The following is a 26,931-nucleotide window of genomic DNA, read 5'->3' on the forward strand; positions in this document are numbered from 1 at the left end:
CGATGCGACGCATGCTAGTATTCTCATTTCATTCTCGAGTTTCAATATTCTGAGTGCAATAGCATATTCTGGAAGCCTGTCATTTTATTATCGCAGCTGTCGCATATCAACGCTTTCCAATCTCTAGAAATATTTGTGAATTGCCGGTAGATGTTATTTCATTCGTTATCGCGACTGGCCAGCTCCGTGCTCGGAGTTCAAATATTTACCTTTCCCATCTCTGACCTCTTGGAAAAACACTCAGCGAGCAGCAAATATATAATTGAAATAGGGTGGATTCTTATACGCTGCAAGTCGCTTCCAGTAGCGCTCTCCCTTGGTGTTTGTCATCCTCAACACTTCACACCTTCCACCTTTCCCTATGATCTCGCGGCGAATTCCACTAGAGAAACAGAAGCAGGAGCACCAAGGAGCAGCGGTAGCACACGATAGTAAAGGGTCGTTCTGCGAATGGTGCATTCACGCTACTAGCTGCGTTGAGAACACAGTAATATGTCATAACGAGAAAAAAAAAGTGAATGAAAATACGTGCCCTCACTTTTCTACTTAAGTCAAATAATAATGTACGAGCTCATACGGCGGAAACGCTCTCCTATGAAACCAACCAAAGAAGCCGAGCACAGGCAGTCTGAAACCATTCAGTTAATTGAATAGTCCGCAGAAATAAAGTGGCGGAGTTTAAAGCCGCGAAACTGCGCAGTGTGCTATGAGGGACGCCGTATTCGGAGGGCTCCGGATTAGTTTCGAGCACCTGCGATTCTTTAGCCTGCGCTTAAATCGAACTACACGTGCGTTTTTGTATTTCCCCCATGCAAATGCGGCAGCGGACGACGGGAAGCGAACTCGCGACCTCGTGTTCAACAGCAGAATGCCAAAGCCACTGACTCGCTAGCGGTAGGTAAGAGTACGCAGACCGCGGCCAAGGTTTGTCAATGAGTCCTCGTATTGTTTGCCGTGAGCGCCTGATAAAACTTGTAAGCGCAGCTCCCAAAGTGCCTAAAAGTATTTCATCGCGATCATATCAGCTTCGTAGCATTTCTTGGCAAGTTTGACTGACTGAAACATTTAGCCCTAAAACTGCGGCTCATGTTAGACAAGATACTAAGACTAAGAGCACTACACTTTCCCTACATATACTGCGGTGCCACGCAGGTACTTTGTACAATGATAGCTGCGTGAACTGCGATAGATGCCTCAGCCTACTTCCTCCCTGGATCCAGGTTTGTGGGACTGAAGCGGTCCAAGCCAGAGGTGAACTTGTGGGCGTGCCTCGGAGGCAGTGTGGACGACGGACCGCGGTTCGTGGCGCTCGTCAAGGAACGGCGCACGCGGGTGACATTCGTGCGCAACTCGGCCGAGTGGCTTCGCCGGAACGCCTTCCAGGGGCTGCTTATCTACTGGAAGTACCCGAGCCACGAGCACCGGGTCAACTTCACCGTGCTGCTGGCCGACCTGCGCAATTCCTACGCGCGCGACGGCCTGCTAGTGTCGGTGGTGCTGCCCATCAACACGCGACTGCGGCGCGACTCGTACTACGTGCAGTCTGTCTACGAGAACCTGGACGTCGTGCTGGTGGACGGGCACCGGTCGGTCGACCCGCGCCACTTTCCGCTGGTCACGTGCGCCACGCCCGTGCGCACCCTGCTTCGCACTTGGCACCAGGGCCAGTACGGCCTGATGCGCGTGCTCGACGACCTGACGCTGGAGACGGACGACTACCGCAAGACGGTTCTGAGCGTCTCCTTCGCGGGCGTCTCGTTCACGCTACGCCACAAGAGCCTGCACCGCGTGGGCGCCGCGGCCGCCGGGCCCGGCGCGCCCGGCCCACGCACCAACGAGTCCGGTCTGCTGAGCTACGTCGAGGTGCAGGAGCGGATTCGCAACGAGGGTTGGAAGCGCGCCTACCACCGTTACGGCCACTGCCCGTTCGCCAGGAAGGAGCTCCAGTGGGTCGCGTACGAGGACGAGGAGAGTGTGGCCGACAAGGCCGATCTGACCTCCGTGTGCGCGGGGCTCGCTGTCTGGGACACCGACATGGACGACTTTGCCGGCGTCCTGGGCAAGCCGTGCCCCCTGCTGCGCAAGGTCCACGAAGTGGTGCACGCAAGCGCGTCGAAGCGCAAAAGCCCCGGCCCACCGAGGTCGTACCGAAAATTCTTCTAGGGAACTTGTGGCCGAACGCAGGGACACGCAATTCTATACTTACCTGGCTGAACAGTACAGGCGATTATGCGAGTATGCGTATAAAGCATTGTCGCCACGGCGGCGCTTTGCCCTCGTTTTTCTGTTCATTGCACGAACATGCGGCTTAAAGAACGCGAACGTTCGTAGCAGTGAAAACCGTGTGCTCGACGTTGGTGTAATGTTACCTGGTATATTGGCGCACCTTCTGTAGCGGGCGCGTCAATAAAGTTTGTCACTTATGCGTGTAAAAAGTAAGATATTTAGTAAGGTTGGTCGGTATCAGATGAACGCATAAAAAGCAACCATGCTTTTATGATGCCATGCTCCCCTTCTAATGTCAAATGCGCGAAATCACCTATGAGAAGTTGTCAGTACGCTTGTATTTAATAAGTACAGCTTTTCAATACGAGTGCCCTTTGGTATTATGAAATATGAAGAGCAAATTTTTCTTAAACGGACACTAAAGATCAACACTAAATGAGTCTGGTGAAGTATTTGTTTAGTTTGGATTTTCATTCATTGGCTGTTAAAGAGAAAATAAAGGCAGAAAAATTGCCTTTTAGAATTCTGCACTCGATCCGTGGCGCCAGTAGGTTAATGCGACGTCACTGATTTCAAAGTATTTTGCCAGATTTAGACCGTTCTTGTTCAGAAAATGTTTTTAAAACTGAGTAGATTGAAACTGTTGTTCTTAGAATGAAATTGAAAGTACTTTAAAATGAAATTTAGAGTTAAATCTATAAAGTTTTTTAGAATGACATCTAGAATAAAGTGTATCGAATTTCTTTAGAACAATTTTCCACAAGCAATTCCTAAGCCAGCATTTTCAGATTCCCTGACGACACAAAGAGCAAGGGCGGGAGCTTCAAAGTGGTGTCGCCACCAGCCTCATTTTTGTCTCTTTTTTACCTTACGAGGACTCCAGTCGCAGTCATAATTTCGTTCCTAGTATTCCAGGAGTGTAATTTTTCAGTTATATTTATTATTACTTTTTAGTATCGCTCTACATAACTTAATGGAGTACATGAATTGACTTCAAAGAGCTAAGTTTGTTAGATGGTTTGCGCGTTGTTATTAGGTATACAGGAGGCAAGCACCACTCCGAAACTCCAGAAATACGCTTCATTTATGGCTTTGCAGCAGCTATGAAGTAAAGAAAGGTAATTACTTGAAGTGAAGCTCGAACCTTTCGGTTATTTTCGAGACTGAAGCGCCAAAATCTGCCTACCCCACATCGCCTATCGACAGGCCACGGCGGAGATGTCGACTGTGGCGATACCTACCCAGACGATTTCTAACTGAGAACGTAAACATGCTTTGCACGCACACCTGCAGCGCAAGGTTCTACGGTGCCAATGAAAATGCGATGCACGCACCTGACGTTGTTGTGGCGCTGGACGTAAAGCTCGTGGAAGCGCTGGCGGCTCCTCTTCGCGGAAGTTTGACAGGCATCGGCCATTTTGAGCATGATGCTGCGCTTCACCTCGGCTGCGATGTAGGCAGGAATGACACTTAGCAGCAGTTGTTCCTGCGAGAGAAAAGACCACTTTGGATGGCAGCGTCGCCATCGACACTATCGTCACCCACAGGTGGCAGCATCTCGGACGGCGCACGTGTGCTACAGAGTGTTCGCGCTTAATCTACTCGTCACTGCTAGCTTTACGTCCAATCCCTTGCGTTGGTTACTTGCCCTTAAAACGACAAGGATGGGGTGGAGGAAGGTGTGGGGGAGGAAGAGGGGGACAATCGTTATCATCATCATCATTATCATCAGCCTATATTTATGTACACTGCAGGACGAAGGCCTCTCCCTGCGATATCCAATTGCCCCCGTCTTGCGTTAGTTGATTCCAACTTGCGCCTGCAAATTTCTTAACTTCATCACCCGACCTAGTTTTCTGCCGTCCTCGACTGCACTTCCCTTCTCTTGGTATCCATTCTGTAACTATAATGGTCCATCTGTTATCCATCGTACGCATTACATGGCCTACCCAGCTCCTTTTTTTTTTCTCCTAATGTCAATTATAATATCGGCTATCCCCCTCTGCTCTCTGATCCGCACCGCTCTCTTCCTGTCTCTTAACGTTAGGCCTAACATTTTTCGTTCCATTGCTCTTTGTGCGGTCCTTAACTTGTTCTCGAGCTTCTTTGTTAGCCTCCAAATTTCTGCCCCATATATTAGCCCCGGTAGAATGCAATGATTGTACACTTTTCTTTTCAACGACACTGGTAAGCTTCCAGTAAGGATTTGGTAATGTCTGCCGTATGCATTCCAACCCAATTTTATTCTTCTGTAACTTTCCTTCTCATGATCGGGGTCCCCTATGAGCAATTGACCTAGATTAACGTACTCCTTTACAGACTCTAAAGGCTGACTGGTCATTCTGAATTCTTCTTCCCTTGCCAGGCAGAAATAGAAGAGCTTTATGAAGATGTTGAATTAGCGATGAGAAAGGTGCAAACTCAGTATACTGCTGTCATGAGCAACTTCAATGCAAAAGTGGGGGAAAAGCAGGCTGGTGAGCAAGCAATTGGCAACTGCGGCATCGATTCTAGGAACACTGGAGGAGAGATGTTGGTAGACAATCGGTATACTGGTGACTAAAGAAGAAACGTTTGTGAACCCAGGCTGGACAAATATAGCACGAGTTGTCAATACGCTTCTTAATACCTTGGGGTGCTTTGCGCACTGATAGCGGCCAGTTGGGAAACCCTTAGGCGGTTGAGATTCAACAGCACTGTCTCAGCGAAACATCACGCTTGTTCGTTCTTCCATCACAGCTCCAACAGCCTGCGTTAGCAGTGGTTTAGTTTCTACTTTTTTCCCATCCGCGTAGAGGGCATTTCCTCGCGGCAGTACTTCAAGCCGTGACTTCAAGGATGGTTTCTCATATAGCTGTTTTATTTATACATTTATTTACGTTTTGCAGTTGCTTTTTCTTCCCCAAATCCATGATAAGCAGCCCAGCTCAGTCGGAACGTTTTTTTTTATCTCTTTCTAACGTGATTTGCACTCACAGTTATTTTTTTTCAGCGCAGAGGTACAGATTCTTGAACATAAAGCCATATTGATAACCGCAGTTTCCAGCACATCGAACGGTTGCGAAATGAAAAAAACAAAAAAAAAAACAAGAAGCAATCCGAAGAGTAGGCTTCCTTTTTCTCTCGAGAATATACTACGTGCTTCCTTATATGCATAGTGAAGATGCGTGCTCATATATTCTCATTCGCAATCGTGCAAAGCGCCAGAATTCCGACCGCCAGTCTCTTTGTCTGCGTGCTCTAGAGCAGCTGACGCTGGGGACAAAGACTGGAAAACACTCGGCTTCTGCTGCGGGTGCTCTGCTGCTCGAAATGTTCCTCTCAGATAGGCGAATCTTCTCAAAACGAACTCCGAGAGGGTTGTGGGCTTTACGTTCCCGCAACAATGAAAGCGCGAGTTGGAGTTTTCGTGCACAAAAACTGCCGTCCTTTAGATATGTAAGGCGTGATGGGAGCAGAATGCTTCCCGATACTGCCAGGCCTCCCCAATGGGTCGTATTCCTAAAGAACTCCAGAAGCAAACAATAACGCAATATGATGGGTCTTTAAACTCCAAGAAAACAACCGGTAGCCGAGAAGACACAAGATTTTGTTAAAGGCTACCCTTACATTTTGGTTATTTCTACAGCGATCTGATTTCATTCATGTTCTGCATAAGTTACATGCGTTGCACCCAGCAAACCAACTATAACCTTCGTTCCTTTTAAACGTGACGGTGACTAGAAAAATACTCGGACAGGGGTACGGAATCCACAACACACGAAATTCCAAAGCCTCAAGCAACTTTGTTCCACCTTGCTAGGCTAACTTTAGGTGATTGTCTGGAACTGCAACCTCATAATTATTTTTTAACGTCAGTTACGAAGGCTGCACACGTCTCGATGGCTCAACGGTTGTCGGTATTTGCTGCTGAGCGCATGGTCACCGGTTCTATTCTCAGAACCACAGCCGCCAATCGACAGGGGCGAAAAAAAAGACAGCTGTTTATTTATGGTATCTTCGGCTGGTCGCCTCCATCCTCCGAAATGGAGTCTGGCAGATCCAGAGTATCTCGAACTCAGAGGTAGAGGACAAGCACGGAAGCCGAACGTGTGACTCGCCCTTGGAAGAGGAATTTCGGCCGAGGCGAAACCACGTGACTACAGAAAACGCCCGATTTCACCTAACCGAAGCTCCCGCCCTGCCGGCGACGTCGTCCGTCCCACAGGCGGACACGCTGGTAGGGACAAAAGTTCGTTGAGACGCCAGCATTCAGTGGTCTAGGTTACGGTAGACCGTCGCCAACAGCAGCGGCGCTGTGTTGTGATGATGTGGCGGGAAACGCTCTCAATCTCGACGACTGCTGCGACGACAAGGCTGGGAGCACGTGAGAGCGCTCGACGCGGGAGGGCAGTGATCTAAAAGAACCAGCTGAACGCAACGCGCGCGCTCTCTTTCAACCAGTCGAAGGCAACGCTGCTCACGAGAGTGCTCTAACGCGCTCAAAAAGGACCCGACGAAGAGGCCTTTAGATTTACACGTATGGCAAAGAACTCTAGATGAGCAAAACATATCCGGAGCCATCAACTACGGCGCCTACCATAACACGGGTGAAGGCCGGGTTGCATTTGAAACACATGTAATTGCGTGTTACTTATAAGAGTCCTCACGGTAACATGCGCTGTCCTTCTTCGCTTGCATTATACCTGCCACAATGGCTTAGTGGCGATGGTGTTCTTGTGAGGAGCATGGCGTTGCGGGTTCGATTCGCAGCCGAGTGGGCCGCATGCGGCCACTTGGCTGCATGCGACATGCGGGTCACTCAAAATGTCCCGAGCGGCCAGTCACACGGAAATTGTGCGTATATTCGCGGGCGTCTTTCACGCTCGGAAAAACACATTTATGTAGCACGTATTGAGCAACAGAAAGCTGTATCGGGAGTTTTTAATGTTGCTCTCTACTTTTCTCATTTACACTTTTAATCTAAATACAATATTTGAGAAGTTGATTAATTAATTAAGACTAATTATCCAATTAGGCGGAATGCAAGAAATAATTTGAGCATCTCCAGATGACGGCAAACAACATTACCTCGGTTCTCTCCAGCTACGTAGCATTTGCATATTTTAAAAGTTTGGCCCAAGTTAAGTGAAACACCCTGTATTGGGGACGAGGACTTACGGAGTCGCCATCTGTCGGACGCGCCTCGCTTGCATAGTATGAGGGATAACGCGGCGCGCTCCTCATATGTTTGGCTGTCGGCGCTCAATAAAAACACCACGTGGGAGCCCTCCTGCCCATTCCTGTAAGTACTCTCCAAATGAGGCAAGTTTCTTACCGTCAAAATAATAATCTTGGGCAAACAGAAAGCGTAGAATAGTTTACAGGCGCTATACACATGGGGCAAACAAGGTTAACAAAGAAGCTCGAGAACAAGTTAAGAACCACACAAAGGGCGATGGAACGAAAAATGTTAAGCGTAACGTTAGGAGACAGAAAGAGAGCGGTGTGGATCAGAGAGCAAACGGAGATAGCCGACATTCTAGTTGACATTAAGCGGAAGAAAATGAAGCTGGGCAGGCCATGTAATGCGTAGGATGGATAACCCGTGGACCATTAGAGTTACAGAATGGATACCAAGAGATGGGAAGCGCAGTCAAGGACGGCAGAAAACTAGGTGGTGTGATGAAGTTGGGAAATTTGTAGGCGCAAGTTGGAATCAGCTAGCGCAAGACAGGAGTAATTGGAGATCACAGGGAGAGGCCTTCGTCCTGCAGTGGACATAAATATAGGCTGATGATGATGATGATCCCTCTACCGAATACGTACAGTGAACGCCAATTGCGCGCGGTCGACGCGATGGAGTCCCCCGAGCCAGCTTCTTGCGTGAAAGAGAGGCAATCGCTGACAGCAGACTATGGGAAATGTATTTTTGTTGAGTGCTGTCCGTATAACCAAATGAAGCATAACAGAATGAAGTCTCAATGCAGCGATCGCACGGGTTCGCAGCGACTGACTGCGCGTCTGCATGCATGTCCGCGCACAATGTTTCGCTTTCGCTGCGAGCGCGTTTTTGCACCGTGTCATGAGCTTTAGGCTACAGCATACGAACATTCGACAGTACACAATCAAGCATTGTTGCCTGGACGCTATCAGAGCTGTTCAAAAATAATTTCTTTATAATTGGGGACTTCGACGCTATATGGCGACTCGTGATGTGCCATCACGACGATTCAATCATTTTTTTTTATTTTTTAAAAATTCTTGGACGTTTCAATATCGTTATTTCTCAAGTTTCGTCGCACTGTATGTTTATCGGTCTTCTTAGCGAGGAATTTCCCGCTGCTTCTTTTGTTAATCGAGCACATTCATTGTTTGGTGCTAACACAAAGATGAGCATATGCCATGCCTTTTTTGAATGTGCTTCTGATCGTTCCCTTTACATACTGGTGAACTTTCCAGTATCTAGCATCAACAAATTCTTAGACCAAATCTTCCTCACATTAACCGGGCAGCGCACGCGGGCGAGCTTCTCAGTGCGTGCTTTCTGCTGCTCACCGAACATCGCAGCCCCAACGCTGTAGCAGAAATCTTCCTCGCGAAAGTGCTTGCCTTCACACCCGATTTGTAGCCGATGGCTGCTTGCCGGTTCTAAGTTCCGCTATCCAAGCTACACGCAGCTTCTTACGTGCGAAGGCTGACACCGGGCTCCGTTGCGTACGCGTTCGGCACTGCGGTACCGAGCAATAGCCTACCATGTCGGACGCCTTCAAAGGTAGCCACTACCTATTATAATGCTTTCAAGTACTGTCAATCAGGCACCCGAAGCGGGAAAACATCCCCCACTTTATCAGAACCGTAGCGCAGGTGGAACTAAACTTTCGTTTTCAGCTCGCTTCGGCACTTCCGAAGCAGACGACGCGGCCGCCACAGGGTGCCACGACGCGCCCTTTTACCACCGCATCACTCAACTTTTGGCCACGCTTTGCCCTCTTGGCTTCTCCTCTGTGTAGCTTCCAGCGCGCTAGCGGAGACAAAAAGAGAGAGAAAGCCGTGCATCGGTGCTATAACTCCACTTATGGCTGAAGGACTTGAAAACGTTTTGCGGCATGAGATTCGTGAGATGACGGCCTTTAATAGTGAGGCCATTCTACGATTAGTTAGAAAAGTGTTTCATGGCCCATTAAACTCTACGAATCAATCCACGAACGTAGGAGCAAGCAAACGACAGCACTGCTCATTTGTCGCTTGTAGACTGAAAAGTAGTCCGTTTTATAGCGTATCTTCTGCTAAATAGCCAAATGCGTGAGCATTTGTGAGCTTTATGGATTGCACTATTCAGTTTTGCTTGTCCCCTCATGTGCTCACGGCCTTGCAAGCTTGCTTCTTCCACGTACTCGTAAGCCTAACAGGCAAAGCACGCTTTACAGACAACTAGTGCTTGAAAATTTGAAGCCATGAAAAATCATTGAAATAAATGTCTTTTTTTAGTCGAACCATCGAGTAATCCAAAGAAGGGTTAATTGTACGTTCGTATTGAAATGTGTGACTGTAGAAGAGGAGGTTAAAGTCGAAGGAAGGACAAGGAACCTCCGGTTGGTGCCACAGCAAGACATGCGGTGGTTCACCAATGAGTTACGACGGTGGCTTTTGCTCGCATCAACCTATTCGTTATCATCAGCCTGTTTTATGTCCACATCATGGCGAATGTCTCTACTAGCGGGATCCAGTTACCTTTCACTACCCGACTCCATCCAACGCCTGCTAATTTTCTTATCGCGCCACACGACCTTATCATCTGCCGTCCTCGACAACGTTCTCCTTAGCACCCATTCCGTTGCTCTAATAGACCACCGGTTAGCTCCTCTGCTTATTACATGCCCTGCCCAAGTCCACCTCTTCGCCTTAATTTCAACTAGAATACAGCTACGCCCGCATTTCCCCTAATCGACACCGCCGTCTTCCTGCCACTCAACGTTACGTCTACAATTTTTTGTACCATCACTCGTTGCAGGATCTTTGTTTGAGGGAGGCAAATAATTACCTTAATAAATTAGAATATAATAATAATAATAATATACAATATTATTTACTGGATTAATTAATGAATGGTCGAGCGTCCACCTCGTATGCGGCAGGTATTCGGATCGAATCCCAGTGCCACCAGGAAAACACGGGTGTTTTAATGGGTAGAGATGTCTCCCAGCCAGGCTCTCGTTTGTTTGCAGGCGTTCTCATCTCGAAAAGGGACCCTATAGAGGTTTGCAAAAAAGACTGCTTGTAAGCCCTCTTGAATCACTGACTGTGGGTAGGACGCCCGGCTCGGCTGCGGGAGGTGCGGGGTGCGACCCCACCGCGAGACGCCCACCGGTTTATAAGAAAGCAGTACAAGCAGTACAAAGTACAGGTACAAGCAGCACCCCGGTCATGCGTCCGGCTTTCCAAGGGTGTGTTGTTGCTTGGGGGAGGTTGTATAGACCACTGTGATTGCTGTACAAGAACGAAGACGAATAAAACCCCACACAAATCTCTCTAACTTAATATCGACTGGCATGTGCAAACTAGCAAGCGTCATATTAACCTCCACAGCTCAAGAACCAAGACAAACGTGGAGGATGTACAACATCGTAACTCCATGAAATATGTAACACTAGAAATTAGCGACTGTTGTTTATTAGAACCTGGTGGATCTGACTTGTTGAATGCAACGAATTCCATCTGAATGTGTTTAGCGCTTCCTTAATGAGAGTATTTTATTTACACGTTTTTTTATTATGGATATTGGAGTTGTACACGAACTCAAGCTTCTGTTTAAGCCACCCCTGTTGATTACCACTGCTGACGGCTTCCCATGATCATAACAGCCGTCGTATATTATAGCAGTGCTTCAAGAACTGTTTATGAACAGAAAAAAAAATATTTTCTACAGATACTTGGTTAGTCCCTTCTATGAAGTATCGCCACCAATATCTAAGATCTATTGCTATTCGAAGCAGTTACTAAAGGCTTTTTTTTGTAGCCTGAGCTTACAGAATTGTAAAAAAAGTGGTGTGTTCTGTATCTACTGCTTATGCAATAAGCAGAAAAGATGACTCGACGTGAATATCAAGTAAGCGAAAAGAACCCGCATGTCTCTCTATATCCCCCCCCTTTCCCCCCGCCCCCTCCCTCACACGCACGTACGCAGCAACGCACTGAAAAAAGCTATCGGCGCCTGCTCCCAATCACCGCACCCAACCCGTCATTGGGCGCGATTGGCCTATTCGACATTGTTACATTACTTTCAACGTATTCACAAATAAGTGAAATTTCTCCTTGGTAGCTACAACTGGCAGCAAGAGTTGTACAAAGCCTGCAATTGCAGACATCTAACTTTTTCTGCCGGACACCTAGGTGTTTTGTGAGGAAGTAAATAGAGAACCTAAAATGCATTTAGCTTCTTGTATTCTAGTACTCTCAGTCGTGTATGTGTTCGCTACAAACCGGCATCAAGTCCCTTAAGCAGTGCTGGAGTTGCGTATGTAGTAGGATGCGTGAACTTGAGAGAGACCCAGCCACAACAGAAAAACAAACAAACAAACAAACAAACAACACAAGCAAGCAAAGAAACAGCAAAAGGAATTCTGTCACTCGTATTGTGAAGGAAATCTAACAGAAATTAATATGCTTACGCGCTGTCCTAATGCAATTGTGCAGCCAGGCAGCGTGACCCATGACGTGGCCCTTAGCATCCCGATTTCTCCAGAAAATTGAGGGAACTATATTCTATCATTAGCTGCGTATTAACACGGAATATCAAATAATATTAGAAATTGTTCTTTTATTCGCTGCAATAGCGTGTAACTCTTATGATACGGATTATACGTGAGCTAATTTTCGACCTTAGCTACCCGTTCTCCGTTTTATGCACAATTAGCGTAGCGGTTCTCGCACTCAGGAATTTTTGCGTTGTAGCGGTGCCCATAGCAAGAGCTCATAAAAGCATACGAGCCTCGCTGATATTAAGTATCACAGGAGTTTACGCTAATTTTCCTCCAGGTTTGTTACGCAATTACGCACAAAACCTCCATCATTCTATGCCAGGGAGGTAATAAAGTTACCTCTCCATCGAATTATGCACTGGTCTTCGTACTCGGAGGGTCGGTAGTTGTGGGCAATTGTATTTGGACTGGCTCTTCCATTAGGAGTTGGGAACGTGCAGATGAATACCAAACACTGTATATATATATATATATATATATATATATATATATATATATGTGTGTGTGTGTGTGTGTGTGTGTGTGTGTGTGAAGAGAAACTTTAGTGGGTCTGGTGCGTATTCAGGGGAAGAAGTGGTCACACGTATGCAAAAGCAACCTTTACTTGCTAACGTTTCAGCTGGCAGGGCCTTCGTTAGAGTATGACGAAGGCTCTCTCTCTCTCTCTCTCTCTCTCTCTCTATATATATATATATATATATATATATATATATATATATATATATATATATATATACATTTCACGTTAACTTCCTTAATTAACTTTTGATTACTACCAGAAGTGCAGTTGTCTCAATAGCAAATTTAGAGGCAGTGACATTTTCAAGCACATTAATGATTTAAAAATCTTGAAAATCGCACATAATTTGAGATATTCAACATCAAATTCGAAAGGTCAATCAATGCAATATCAAGACTGAGCTTGTCCCGCTGCGCGCCGGACGGTAACGCCCCGTAAAGCAGCCTGGGGTGAAGTTTGAATGATGGCATGCCGCGTCAAATCCTGACCCGACACACAGCTGCACATGCTTGCCAGGCGAAGCGTGCCATATTAGTAGCGGCCGCGACTGGCCGAGACGCTCGGTTTCAAACTTCCTCGCGCTTCACGTCACAGGGTGTTTCGGTCTGATATGATAGCGGGGCCGTCTTTTCTGCGCTCGGTTTCGATATTGCCTGGATTTACCGTTGAAATTCGATGATAAATATCTTGAATTGGGTGCGACTTTCCTGATTGTAGGTGCAGTTTAGGTGCAATAAAATGTGACTTCCTTCAAGTTCTCAATTTAAACAACTGGCCCTAATGCACTAATAAAAAAGTTAATAAATTTTTGTTAATTTGTTTTCTGAAACGCATGTTAGCAGAGGCAAAGTATGTCCGCCTAACCTAGGAATTCGTATGCAGAAACACCACGTTCGCTGCGGTTATAGCCTTTTTATAAAAAATCTGTTGCCTAAAAAAATAAAGGGACACATTGTACCCGTACAGGTTGTTTCTACGGAGACTCGAAGTAATACTTAAAAATAGCTGTTTTGAAATAAATGGTCGGTTCGTTCGGACACATGTCATCAGTGATGGCGACTAGAAGGTGACGGGTGATACGTGGTAAATAGTTGCTAATGAACACAAAAGAAATCATCATTTAACTTTTAAACTTTTAGTTGCAGCGGGCGCATCGTAATTGAGAAATTAAAGCGAGCTCTCCGTACAAAGCATATCAACTTTTGGATCTGGAAAAATGGGCTTACCCGCGGAAGTGTGGCATGACGAATTTAGGCTATCGGAGCGCGCGAAACCGAAACTGGGAAACTGCAGCGAGCGCAAAGCCGCGCCCCTCGAGGCGACGTTCTGTGTACGTCACCCAGCAGTGGGCAGCCTGCTGCTCCGGGCTCCTCGCTCTCGCAGGGCGCTTTTAACGTAAGACTATTTTTAACAAAGACATTCTAATATAATTGCACAAAGTGAGTGAATGTCAAAATTTTTCACTTCTCCATGAGTGGTGTATAGGCTGACGAAAAGTATCAGAGATTGCGTCATACACTCAAAAAACACGAAGAACGACTCACATCGGATGTGCTCCTTGCAGGAAAAGTAGATGCAAGGTATGCAAACACATGCAGACAAGTTCAGTTGCAGAGAGCACGCAAGCTCCTAATTAAAGGCGAACTCGACTTTGATTCATCGGTTCTCGTTTACATCTTGAGGTGCGGAGCATGTAAGAAGCAACACATAGGACAGACGGACAGCCCTTTTAGAATTCGGTTCAATAATAATCGTTCTCCTGCGCAGTCCCTCCCCGGCCTTCCCCTTTCTAAACATATTACGTCAAAAGGTGACTACTTTGTTCAAAGTTATATTACTGGAAAGAAAGTGTTGGTACTGCCAGAGAACGCGAACAACGCGTATCTTATTTTATGTACAAATTTAACCGTATAAAAATTGAATAAATGAACACCCCGGCGCCCTCTCGGCATTAAGATCCTTAGAAGGCGAATCATTTCGATAAAAATCCTGTTCCACGGGGACGTCTTTTGCTATCGACCACCTAACGCACCTTCCAACTTTTGCATCTGGAATAGGTTTATGCACACACGCCTATTTAGGAAACTTAAGAGAGTAGATTTTGTTTTAAGCGAGAAGAAAAATTTTAAACTGAACAATCACAAGGTTGTGCGCAGCTTCTCTTCATTTCGCCTTCACTGCTCGGTACGTATGTCTGCCTGTTATCCGGGATTATTTCACTCATTCCTTTTTATTCTGATGACAATTTTATGAACACTCTAGACGAATGTTTGACCAATCTCGGAGAGCTAATGACGGAAATGGACCAGCAACACATTGGAATATATTTACGTTATAGCGACCCAAAACTGCAAACGTATTTGCCGCAGTGGCCGCGGTGGCCACGTATGTCCAACGCATGTACCTATTCTTGCATACAACGCACCCTGCAAGTCGCAACAATCTGGTAGCGGGACCATGTTGACGGTGGAGAACTGCGGCTTTTTGTTTACACATGTTGGAGGTCCTATATCGTCGAAAAATTTGATACCGAAGTGTTTATTATTATTATTATTATTATTATTATTATTATTATTATTATTATTATTATTATTATTATTATTATTATTATTATTATTATTATTATTATTATTAGCACTGTTGGATTATTGTCATTGCCCTTATTTCGCTGCTGACGTAATCACGCTCACCTTCTGTTTCTTTTACAGCGTACCTAAGCTGTTATGGGCTCGTTCCAATAGCCGTTTTGTGTTCGCGATGGTGCCTGCAAACGCAGCGTGTCCGACATGTAAGTTGCATATAGCAATTGCCTGCTGCACGTAACTGGACCTGGTTCACTCAAGCAGGCTAGGTGACTATTTGTAACCAGCCCGTTGTCGTGCGATCGTTGTCGTGCGATCTTCATTGGAATTGATTTGAATTAATTTTTTCTTCAATACCGATGGATCAAAAAGACACCATTCTGGTGCCGACGCCCGTCGCTGCCTCCTGATGTGCGCGTGGATGGGAAACCGGCTAGCCAGCCACTGTAACAGCTACAAGCGCTCGAGGTATTGAAGAATAAGTGGCCGTGCCTCTCAGTCCCGGCCGTCCCATCGTGGCAGGGCCGTGACAAGCCCGGGGCCATTGCTTGGCTTATAACGGCTGGTCGAGGCAGGAGGACGTGAAGTAGGGGAAAGAGCGTTCGGCTTGAAGCGGAAACGTCGTTGTTTAATAACTGCAAACAAGTCGGGAAATAGGCCACAGTAGAGCCGAATATACCGAGACACAGCTAAAAAATTGAGGCTCCCCGTTTCCCCAGACACTCATGGCATCCCACACACATCAAAAACACACAAACATGCTAAGCCTACAAAAAACATAAATATAATGTAAAGCTATCCAAAATAAGCATCCCATATGCATCCGCGTTAAGTGCTGTAGTTGTATGCCTCACACCACAGCGCAATTTTCGGTTTTTATAATAATCGTTCGAAACTCTTGAGAACATACAAAAACACTGACGCGCACAGGCGATTCCTTGGCTGATAGCTGCTATTCGCAGTCGAAGGGAAATTCAGCATAGTGATTAGGTACAAATTTGCCCACATTTGCAACCGCAAGCAGAATGACAAAATCAGGTCGCACATGTGCAATTTATCCCGCGACTCTGAGTGACTAGGGCGGAATTCGGCAAGGTGATTTCGGTCGGTACTGAGGGCGTTATCCGATGCCTGCTTTCGCTACAGAAACCGCTAGCAGGTGCCAAGACTCGACAACGAGGAAACCTGGCTCAGCAAACATCAGAGGACGGAAAAACGTGAGCTTCGCTCGCAGCGGGGAACGAAGCTGCCACAATAGATGCGACGAAGCAAGCCCGAAAAGGGGCGCACCTGCGACGACGTCCTCTCGTGGAAACAGTCTGCGCAGTAAACGGAGGATACAAGGGCGCTCAAACAAGCCACAAAATGCGCCGGAAGCTGCGCTCTCGGGGTTTTCTCGTCGCCTGTTTGCCGAGCGGCCCGCGAGGCTCGGCTTGGCGCCTGGGTGTCGCTGAAACAGTCGGCACTACGAGTTTGTGCGAGGCACGCAGCGACGACAGGCGATGGTTTTGTGCAGCGAGAAAACGGTCAGCATTGAACCGAGCCAGTAAGAAAACTGTTGGCTAAACAAAATTATTTCTTGGTGCGTGGCATGCTCTGCTGTTGTGAAGTAGAAAAAAAAGGAACTAATAAAAATTAGCAAAGTGAGCACGACGGCCTTCTGTGCGTAAACACAATTCAAGTACTATTTTGATTACGCGAGTAAAGAAAGAACGCGAAACTTCGAGTGCAGTTGGTACTTCACTGAAACTATAACGCACAGAGAGAATAATAGCTCTGTAATTCTTTCGTAGGATACCTCGGTATGTACTGGGCAGGGCTTCCTTCAAGCCACTGGACTCCATGCACGGCTCTAGTATGACCTCAACGTCATGGACATGTATATACGCACCTCCTAATCTTATCATCATCATTCATCGCTCTTTTTATCCCCCCTCCCCCTTCCCCAGTGTAGAGTAGCAGGCCAGAGCAAACTAACGCTCAAGCCGACCTCTCTGCCTTTCTTCAAATAAACCTCTCTCTCTCTCCTGTATAACATTCAATTATGACACCTTCTTTCTATTTTGCCGCGTCGTCCTGCTTGCCTGTTTTCGTAATAAAGTTAATAAAACGGTAATATATTATCAGCAAGTCTCAACCGATCAAAACACGAAATCATTTGTCCTTGCCACGTAGAGATGACGGACGCATTCAGACTGAAAGGGGTCTAAGAGCATCAGACAAAAATTCGGGCAGCACTCATCTACGTTGACTATCCAAACGAAAATGAATTCGGAGAAATTTTCGTGTGTTTTTTTAGGAGCGTTGTGACCCAGGTTAGGCCCACATTTTTAGACTGCACCACCTTAAGGACCGGCCGACATTGTTAGTCTGCACTATCTTCAGCACTGGCCCACGAAAACGGTTAGATAGATAGCCGGAAAGAAAATTCGTCGGACAATGCCAAGAATGATATTCGCTGTAAACGAAGGGAGAGTAGGCCCATGTTTTTAAACTGCACGATCTTCGGGATCGGTCCACGTAAGTGGTTGGATACATAGCCGGAAAGAAAATAGATCTTACAATGCCAAGAATGCTATTCGCATTAAAAGAAGGGAGAATAGGCCACCATTTTTAAATTTGAAGCAATGGTCTTCTTTGGCGACTTCACACGACTCCCTGGCCAAAAAGCGGTCCTTTCGCGCCTCCAGGGCATCGTAAAGAGCAGCAAAGGGTATCAAAATGTGGATCTCAACAAGACAAGAAGCGAGAATTAGTCGCAAAGTTGGTAAAATTAACGGTATGGGTGTATTTGGCGCCATTACACTAGAAAATTAGCCATACTGCACCATATACTGCACTATCTTGGTGATCGCCCCACCTGGCCTCTTGGTCAAAAGAAGGGAAAAAACAAAGAAGAAAGTTGGAAACGCGTGTAAGCCCAAGTCGACGCGAAAGAAGGCAACATCGACGTACACGCGGGTAAAATAAAAATGCGAATTAAAAAACTCGACATGATTAAAAGAAATAGAAGCACCAAGAAAATAATGTAAGATCCTAAATAGAACGAAGATAATAATGCAACTAATGCAAAAATAGATCATGCAATTATACAACATTGCACCATCTTTAATACCCCCCCCCCCCGCCTAATTTCAATACATATAAATACATATACCATGTACAGGGTCGAACACATCTAAGGTGAACACCTCATTAGTATTCAAGACATCATAGAAGCTGATGTTCAGTACATAATTCGAACAATTGTTATTGTGTTTATCGACACTATGATTACACATCGTATACCGAATATTTCACTTGTGAAGTAGAATAAACGCTGTAGTTTTACCGGCTTGAATACTAATGAGGTGTTCACCTTAGATGTGGTCGACCCTGCAAGTCGACCTTGTCTTCTTTAGCGTCGACTTTGGTTGACACGCCTTTTTAGACTGCAATATCTTCGGGATCAGCCCACGACAATAGTTAGGTAGATAGCCCGAAAGAAAACTGGAGCCGAATTCACAAAAACGTTCTTGCGCAAGAACTGTTCGTAGAAGCAATTGACTGTCAGGCAATCATGGTGTTGGACATATCATTAGCGAAGGCGAATGGCCAATGGCAAGCCGCAACGAAAAGCTTTGTGAATTCGGTTTCTGGTCTGACAATGCCAAGACTGCTATTCACATTAAAGGAAAGAAGAATATGCCCCAATTTTGGGACTGAAGTATTTTCGGTGTCAGCTCATGAAAACGGTTAGACAGATATCCCCCCCCCCCCTCAAAAAAAAAAACAAGAAAAGAAAAAAATCTGGGCTGACAATGCCAAGAATGCTATTCGCATTAAAAGTGCATTTGGAGAACTTGCGTCCGCGAAAAGAAGAGTACAACTGGGCGCGGAAGTGATGATATTGACAGTGCGGTTGGTGCGCTTCAATTCGAATTACGTTGCTGGCAGCCGACCCCTTCATCGGGCGTCATCGTAGGTTCTCGATTGCACGGCGGACGTTACAAAAATTCCACAGTGTGCCCTGCCTCACGCACTACGTATGGCAAAGACGGCCTCGCTGTGCTACCTACAACACTCGTGAAGTAGTCTGACAAAGGCAACGCCTCTCAGGCATAAGTGAAAGCATATATATAGAGAGAGAGATAGAAGAAAGGGGAAAGGCAGGGAGGTTAACCAAAGTGGAAGATCCGGTTTGCTACCCTACGCTGGGGAGAAAGGAAGGGGTAGGTAAAGTGACAGCAAAGTAGAGATCGAGAAAGAAAGGGAGCACAGATACCCGATCATAGTCGGTCACTGTCACCGTAAACAATCACTGCACAGCACAGTAGCACTTGCAGCAGGTAAACGTCAGTTCAGGCTACAGCCGCTTGTCGAATTCTGTAGTCCTTAAAAACTGCAACAGTGCCCTCGTCGCCCTCTGGCGCGATGGATTGTGATTTTTGCCCTTTTAAAATGGTTTCCTCTGTTAAAGATCTTTGGTCCAAGCGCGTTATCGCGATTGCGAGCGATCGTCTCTGTAAATTGTAGTGAGGACAGTCACAGAGAAGGTGTTGAAGAGTCTCCTCGCTACCACAGTCATCACACGAGGCTTCGTCGGCCCATTCGAAGTGAAAGCATGATAACAACTATGGCATAGAGATGTCGACAAGAGCACTAATATATAGATAATATAATACGCGTGGCACTTTTTTTAAAACCAGCAAACAGGGCCCATTGCTTTGTTCACTCGTTGAAAAACAAGGATTTGCGGCTAGAATTAGCGTACAACGCTCAATCAATGGTAGTGTTCAGGATTTGTAAACGCTTTCGAGGGGCATGGAAAAGAAAGGTGCTCAGAATTAGGCTTATTTTTGCCTCAATAAGAGAAAGCTGTCAAATCGAGGTCAAGAGTAAAGTTATCACCATTATATACAACAATCTATTTCAACCATGTGGAATATGGGAATATTACGAATATATTACAGTACCATGCCAGCTAATATGCTGAAATTAAACGCTGAAAAATGTGCCACTCAGGGATGATTGAGGTGCATAGCAAGACGTGCTAACAAACAGCTCCACATAATTTGCAGAAAACTCCTTATCGGAAGAGCTAAAGTCAGTTTTGAGAACTATTTTATTAACCTGCTGCTAATGTAATTACCAATGCATTACTAACAAGTTTTAACGCTCTCATGACCGATAGTGAAAAATTACTGCTTCAGCAAAGCACAGCCATGAGCTCATTTGGTTCTCTAGTGTAGGTCAAAGCACTAATGTCACTCGCTGATTGATCGATTAAGTGATTGATTGACGAAACGAATGAATGAATGAATGAATGAATGAATGAATGAATGAATGAATGAATGAATGAATGAATGAATGAATGTAGCTAAGCACTTGGCATGGTAACTTTTACATGTGCGACATTGACATTTCAAGTGAATTTCTGTTGCTGTGTGATAGCTTGCCACGAGATCACCGCAGCTTGCCAGCATCGTACACCATGTCTCGTGACATGTAACATTGCCCATGCGAGAGAACAGGAGATTCATCAGTCGTGAAGCAGTTGATGATCTGAAATAATTGTCTTCAGCGAAAGAAATGGCTGCAAGTAGCATTCTGTTGTTTCGATGAGGCTTAATACGTATACAGCGTACCGACGACTCGAAGGCCCACTTGACCAAAGTAGCGGTTTCTACAGATTAATTTGCCCCAAAGGTATTTTTTTCAAACTTGCGCTGCTAAGTCAAACTACGAACCAGTAAACATAAAAATAGTGTAGCTTTGGAGCGGACAAAACGCCCCAGGCGTTTAAAACGAGTCTCAGTCGTTGCTCCGCCACCAACACAATCTTTCGCCCTCCCTGCGCGAACTTTTTCCTCTTTCCGTTTTATATTTGCTTCCTAAAAAGAAAAAAATGAAAGACGTCACCTCAGGAGATAGGACACACTGTTCGGCAAAAAGCCTTTGCGTCTTGCCTTAAGGTGGGGTTTAGTCGCAGTCAGCGTACGCGACTCGTCCGATAAACAAGCTCCAGGAACGCACGCTATAAATGTGGCAAACGGTGTCCCACAATTGCGAAAATCCGGTTCGTGCTAGCGATAAAAGAAGGGCAACGACGAACGCCACCGAGAGCTTTTGGTGTAATAAAAAAAAAGGAAGATGGCGAGGAAAGAAGCTGAAAGCCATCAACGAGATGACCTCGGCGCTTCGGGAATACGAGTCCGCCGTATGGTCAGTATTGGCTCACTGGGCGAAGAAGAGCGTGAACACGAACATATCATATAACAGCTAAAGCACAATGTGCCACGCCAGCGTTTATTTTCGCTTTTTTTTTTCATCGGAGGAATAGGCCAGGTGGAAAACATATCACCATCGCACAGGGGTTTTCGAAATGCGTGACCTGCATCCGACCACGTCGCAGTCACGCTAGCCGCGAAAGTCAATATAAGGACAACGGATAGAAAGGGATGGGTAGCGGGAATTCGCGATAGCGGCCGAAAGAACCACGGAGAGCAGCTATCTTTCCAGCCACGCCTGGGCCTCCGAAGGCAATATTATGCAGAGCTAGCGGCCGGGTGCATGAATCTCATTTTATTTTCACGTAGTCCGCGGCAGAATTTTAGGGTCGCCTTCGTTGCCAGCGTCATATTCTTTGAATGTTACAGCCGTATTAATGAGCACTTGTCCGCCGCGCTCGTGATCATGTATGTAGGGCATAAGTGCAGCGCTTAATGTGCCAGAAGTTTTTCTTTTTATCTCGAGAGGCGGCGAAACCTGTGTGTACGCATGCGCGTGGCTTCTTTATTGGCGCATTGTCATTCAACGAAAACGCCCGATTCACGTAGTAGAATTGCCAAACGACGTCAGCCCAAATAACCTCCACAAAACAAAAAAAAAAAGAAAAAGAAAAAAAAAACGCGTCCGCCGAAACTACCCTCTTGACCTTGCGCGCTGGTGATGCATGGAGACTCGCGCATTTCGCCCAGCATCAAGGGAAATCCTTCAAACCAGATTGAAGTGCTGACCCCGACCATCGTGGTCATGTTGTTTTCACCTGGATGTCAGCTTTCTTGGTTAAGTATGGATTGTACACAGGCAGACCTCACCCACTTTTTCCGGTAAGGTGATGTGAAACGCAAAGCACAAGTGGTTTGTCTAGTGCTGGCGCCAGTGAGGAACTTGAAATTGTCGCGCGATAATGTAAGCCAGCAAGTGGTGTAGGCAAGCTTAAGGATATATCAACCGAATTGTAGCCTATTCGACAAGGGGCGGACTTGCATGCAGCAATCGCTATGGGAGCAGGGACGCGTTTTGCACAAATTAGTGGCCGAAAAAAAAAAGGACTAGAAGTAGCGTGCTGCGGGAGGGCTTGCAGGAGCACTCTCTTCGCTGTGACATGTTGAACCCGCCCATCGCATAATCTTTAAATAGAAGGAGTGCGTATTCGAGACTGCAGCAGAAACAGGAAACATTTGTTGACCCGCGCACTGATACGAAATGCTATTTAAGTTGCATGTATATTATAGTATGCAATTTTAGCATACGTAACGAGGGTGGATATGGAGGCAGACACAGCGGCTAGCTACACAAATCCGCTCGGGTAAATATGGGCCTAAAATAGAATGTCCTTCCTTAGATAGTTCTCACCCTCTATATAGCCTGCACACAGGGCCGAATTTCGGCTCAAATTAACTTTTTATTCAATAGATTGTCTGCAATCATTATACACGCAGTTTATCCATTTCACAGTCGATTTCGTTCCCTATGTTGTTTAGTAACGCGAAAAGTTGCAGGAGCAGTCATACTACGTTTTAATTTTTCAAGATATAACATAATTAAAATATGAAATCACGCATAGTTCGCACCAATAGATCGTCCACAGAGAGAAAATTTCAACAAATAAACACGCATACCGTCAGCGGATTATTGTCCTGAAGATACAATATATATATATATATATATATATATATATATATATATATATATATATATATACTCGGCGAATGCTGCCCTTGTTCGTGCATGTCTGAATTAGTCCATGCGCTAAACACACTCTTTCAGCCGCCGATTGTTAACGTGTTATCGCAGCTTCTCGGCCTGGCTGCGAGTGAATGAAGACAAAGCGTGGTTTAAAACCGTCTGCACTGCAATCTATGAGTTTCATTGGTCGGGTTAAATACATACAGCCAATGATTTGGCCAATGACGTTTAGCCGTTTTAATTGGCTACGCACTCGCTTCCAGCATGTCGCATGGCCGAGTGGGCCGATGATAGCTGCAGGCTAACTGCACAAGCCTCTAAATCCAAGCGAGCACCTTACGCAAGGCCGTCGCTGGTGGCTGCTGCCACCACAACATGGCTTACGTAGCTGACAAACGCACGTAACGTCGTTCTCACGGGGACGTGGCGTAACCATCAGAAGTTGCAAGCACTGAGATTAGAATAATTTATGACGTAGATTCTATGGCACGCCAAGCGGCCCGGCTGCTTCAATCGCCGAAATTAGCTAGATGAAACATGCAACACGAAGGTCACGCCGCAGGATTCCTTTGCACGTCTGACCAAAGTGAATCATTTGGCCTTTGTTTCTGCAAACCTATGTTTGTTGCCCTCATTATCATTCTTCGTTGCGGATTTTCTTCCCATTCAACTTTTTCCTGGACAGAAAACGTTAGCTCAGCGTGACTTCGCTGCCTTTTGCGGCCATAAATTATCAAGATCTCTCTTTTGCCCGACACGTGAACGCCCTTGGAAAAAACGCCGCCTCGCGTAGGTAACTACGAAAGTAGTCCAAGTTTACTAATCGTGATGCTCGCCACTAACGCACTGAATGCGAAGCAAACTTCGCGCCAAACTGTTGAGTATGCATTTACACACACTAGAAGACGCTTCAAAGAAATTACGAATATTCTAGGAGAGATAATAATTCTGAAATAACATCCTGTGGTTGTTTAAGAGGAAGCCGGTGACAAATTGGCCTATTGATATGCCGATTGTCGAAAAACACATTTTAAAAACTGACACTTAAGCAAAAGAAAAGAAAAAAAAATCAACAAATTGAGAAGCCGTCGCGCGAGCATATACACGCAAAATGATGCAAAATAAAAGCACACTCCAATAACAAACACCAATATAGTAGTACAACAAGCAAAAATATTTTCGGGTGAACTTTTAGCAAGGAGGTTATATAGGAATTGGTTCAAGCGAGAATAAATTTGCAGAGGTTGTGCTGCATACCGTTATAGTTGTTGCAACAAGCAGCTCTTCTTGTTCCCATGAGCGCACATCACACAATGATATGGTGTTATTTAATGCTATCCGCATGACAGTCGTTAATAGCGGGTGTCAAATCTTTCTCTCAGCATGCTTCAAAGGAAAACATGGCGGAAGTTTTAATATTATTGGCGTGGAACCAAAAGTTGGATGCACATATTTTGCCAACATGTTCTCACTTTAAATGGAAGCAAAAGGTGTAGCAGCAACCAAGACGCCGAAACGTATCTTATTTACTTGTACAGGTGGCACCGGCATATGCAAAGTGCGAAAAGTGCAGAACACACACACATCTTGCACTCGCCTCTTCTTGATCAACATTTCCTTGATGATACCACAAGGCCTTCACGCTTGTGTCGGCGACGTCACACACGTGAGCCGAAGTTTCGTTTGAAAGCTTGGCGTGACAAAAAGATGAACGTCTCAAGGGCGCAGAGAGACGTTGGAATGTCTAGCTCACGTTGCTTTGACAAAGCTTCCCTCACAAGAAGACACAAGCAAAAATTTAGTAAATACGACCGAATTTGACAATGCGATTCTGTTCAGATGAAATCAATACGAACGTGACAAAAAGAGTCCGCCTTGAACAACAACAAGAAAATGAAAAAAAAAAGAAACGCTTAACCTTGCACTCGACCGCGCAACGCTTGAAACAGCGAAGCTGGGCGATCGTAGCCCAGCATTTTCCGGAAGTGCGCGCGAACTTTTCATCTTATTACTCATGATTTCGAATCACACCTCGGCTTGTTTTCTTTTATTTCTTGGTAGTTTATTGACACGGACCACAAATTACGGCTGGATTAAACAGCCTCGCTGTTAAAACAATTTCACATCAACTTGGAAACATAAGTGAGGGACGTTCACCTCCCAAATAAGCACGGTATGTATGAATGCTGATTACTGATTTAGTCATACGGTTCATGCTGAGATCTGTACTTCCAGCTCAAAATAATTATTGTGAAGAAGGCAGAAAACTGGGCAAGTTGATATTGGTTCATCGTTAGTAATAACAGCGCACTAAAAAGAAGGCGTAGACAGAACACAAGCTCTGCCATGATGTCGATATTGCTTTGCAGACAAATATTGTAATGATTGACGTTCAAACAGCTGGGTTAGCGAACTGAAAGTATGGGCAGAGAACAGAGCTCTGAGTCCCAGAAATGTGTTGTGCCTACGCTTTTGTCTTCAGTGTGCTATTGTTATGAGCCATGATTATGCTATTTAGCCAAATTGCTTTTAATTCTGCAAAATAATGTAAAAAAAAACCACGTCAATAAGCTGCAAAAATTTTCAACCGACCACTGTAAAAGTATACTCACTTCAATTGTCCGGTAATTATTTTAGTTGATTTATTGCGAACGAACGAAAATGTTATCTATCACATAAAGTTACAGCAATAGTTGATTGTTCTGTCTTTTTCTTTTTTCTTTCTCATTACATGCAGTCGTGAACTCTCTGCCATCCTCATCGGCCTAAATGTTCGCGCTGATCGTGAGTGTTAGGAAAAATAATGAGCGTACACGACCTGATCTATTACCTGCGAGCATATATTGCGCCACTCACCCGCAGCCCTTCATTAACCTGGTGAAGAACACCTACTTCTTTCACCACGTGCTCGCGACGTGCATCTTGTTCCTTTTGTATGTGCTTATTTTTCACATTTGGTATGGGCCACCGCTCAGAAGTTGGCTCCTTACGTTCACACCGGTAATGGTGGATCATTTGTCTTGTATTTTAATTTCCTTTCTTTATTTACCCATGCTGGCAGTGCAGTCTAAAGCTTAATGGTTCTCTCGGAAAATTGGGCAGCGCAAGTGGCATAGAAAAGAAAAAATCGAAGCTCCTTACACCACCGCGAGAACGCAGCCGTCTTTTCGGTTCAGCGAGTGATGAGGGCCAAGGCTGTTCGGCGCCGGTAAAATTGTTAACGCCGGGTCTACAGGTATGGAAGCTGATTAGTAGTCGGTGCACAAAACCAACGTATGCGGCGCTGGACTGGAGTCAAGGCAAGCGCAGCCCATGGCGTGCTTCGCGCGCGTATCTAATTGATTGCCGCGTCGTCGCTGTGGTGCTAAGGCCACGGCACTCAGAGGTAAGAAAGGAAAGCCGCGTCTGCCCGAGGAGCTGCCGCCGCGTAGACGCTGGCCCGAGAAGCTTTCCCGCTAATTAACGCCGTCGAATCGGTGACTCGGCTCCTGCGATGGGGCCTCTCGATCGCACGCTGTGCTGTGTAAGTGCAGGCGATGGTCGCTTGGCGCATCCCTCTTACCCCCTACCTGTACCATCCCAGTGTGTCTCCTTTTCAGCGGCGTCTCTGAGCACCTCCTTTTTTTTTTCACAACGTGTGCCCCCATTCGCCTGATGGTGTGCGATAAGCGCAGCCCTAATACGCAGTTCACCCACTGTGGCTTCGTTTCGCGCACAAGCCGATGAATCGGTAGAACAGGGTGGCGCAAATGGCGAGGATTTAATGGCAACCGATGAGAGAAGTAGCTTTCGACGAGTGTGAGAGGTGCGTCGAACTTTATCTATCCACGAACGTCACGCGGCACGCGCATATTTATTGCTACTGACATCGGGACATGGAATTAGAAGTGAAGCGATGGCGACGGAGTGG

At 45.9% G+C, this 26,931-nt stretch overlaps 1 protein-coding gene across 1 annotated transcript in view; it reads right to left on the reverse strand.

Annotated features, from left to right (window-relative positions):
* The window catches only part of LOC119436082 (adenylate cyclase type 2), a 650,431-nt gene that overhangs the window by 205,836 nt on the left and 417,664 nt on the right, over positions 1-26,931 (reverse strand). Inside the window, exon 5 of the mRNA XM_037702828.2 lies at positions 3,561-3,712. Within this exon, the coding sequence (XP_037558756.1) occupies positions 3,561-3,712 (152 nt within the window). The remainder of the gene's footprint in view (positions 1-3,560; positions 3,713-26,931) is intronic.

Source organism: Dermacentor silvarum, chromosome 1 (assembly GCF_013339745.2).
Source record: "Dermacentor silvarum isolate Dsil-2018 chromosome 1, BIME_Dsil_1.4, whole genome shotgun sequence".
Classification (NCBI taxonomy): domain Eukaryota; kingdom Metazoa; phylum Arthropoda; class Arachnida; order Ixodida; family Ixodidae; genus Dermacentor; species Dermacentor silvarum.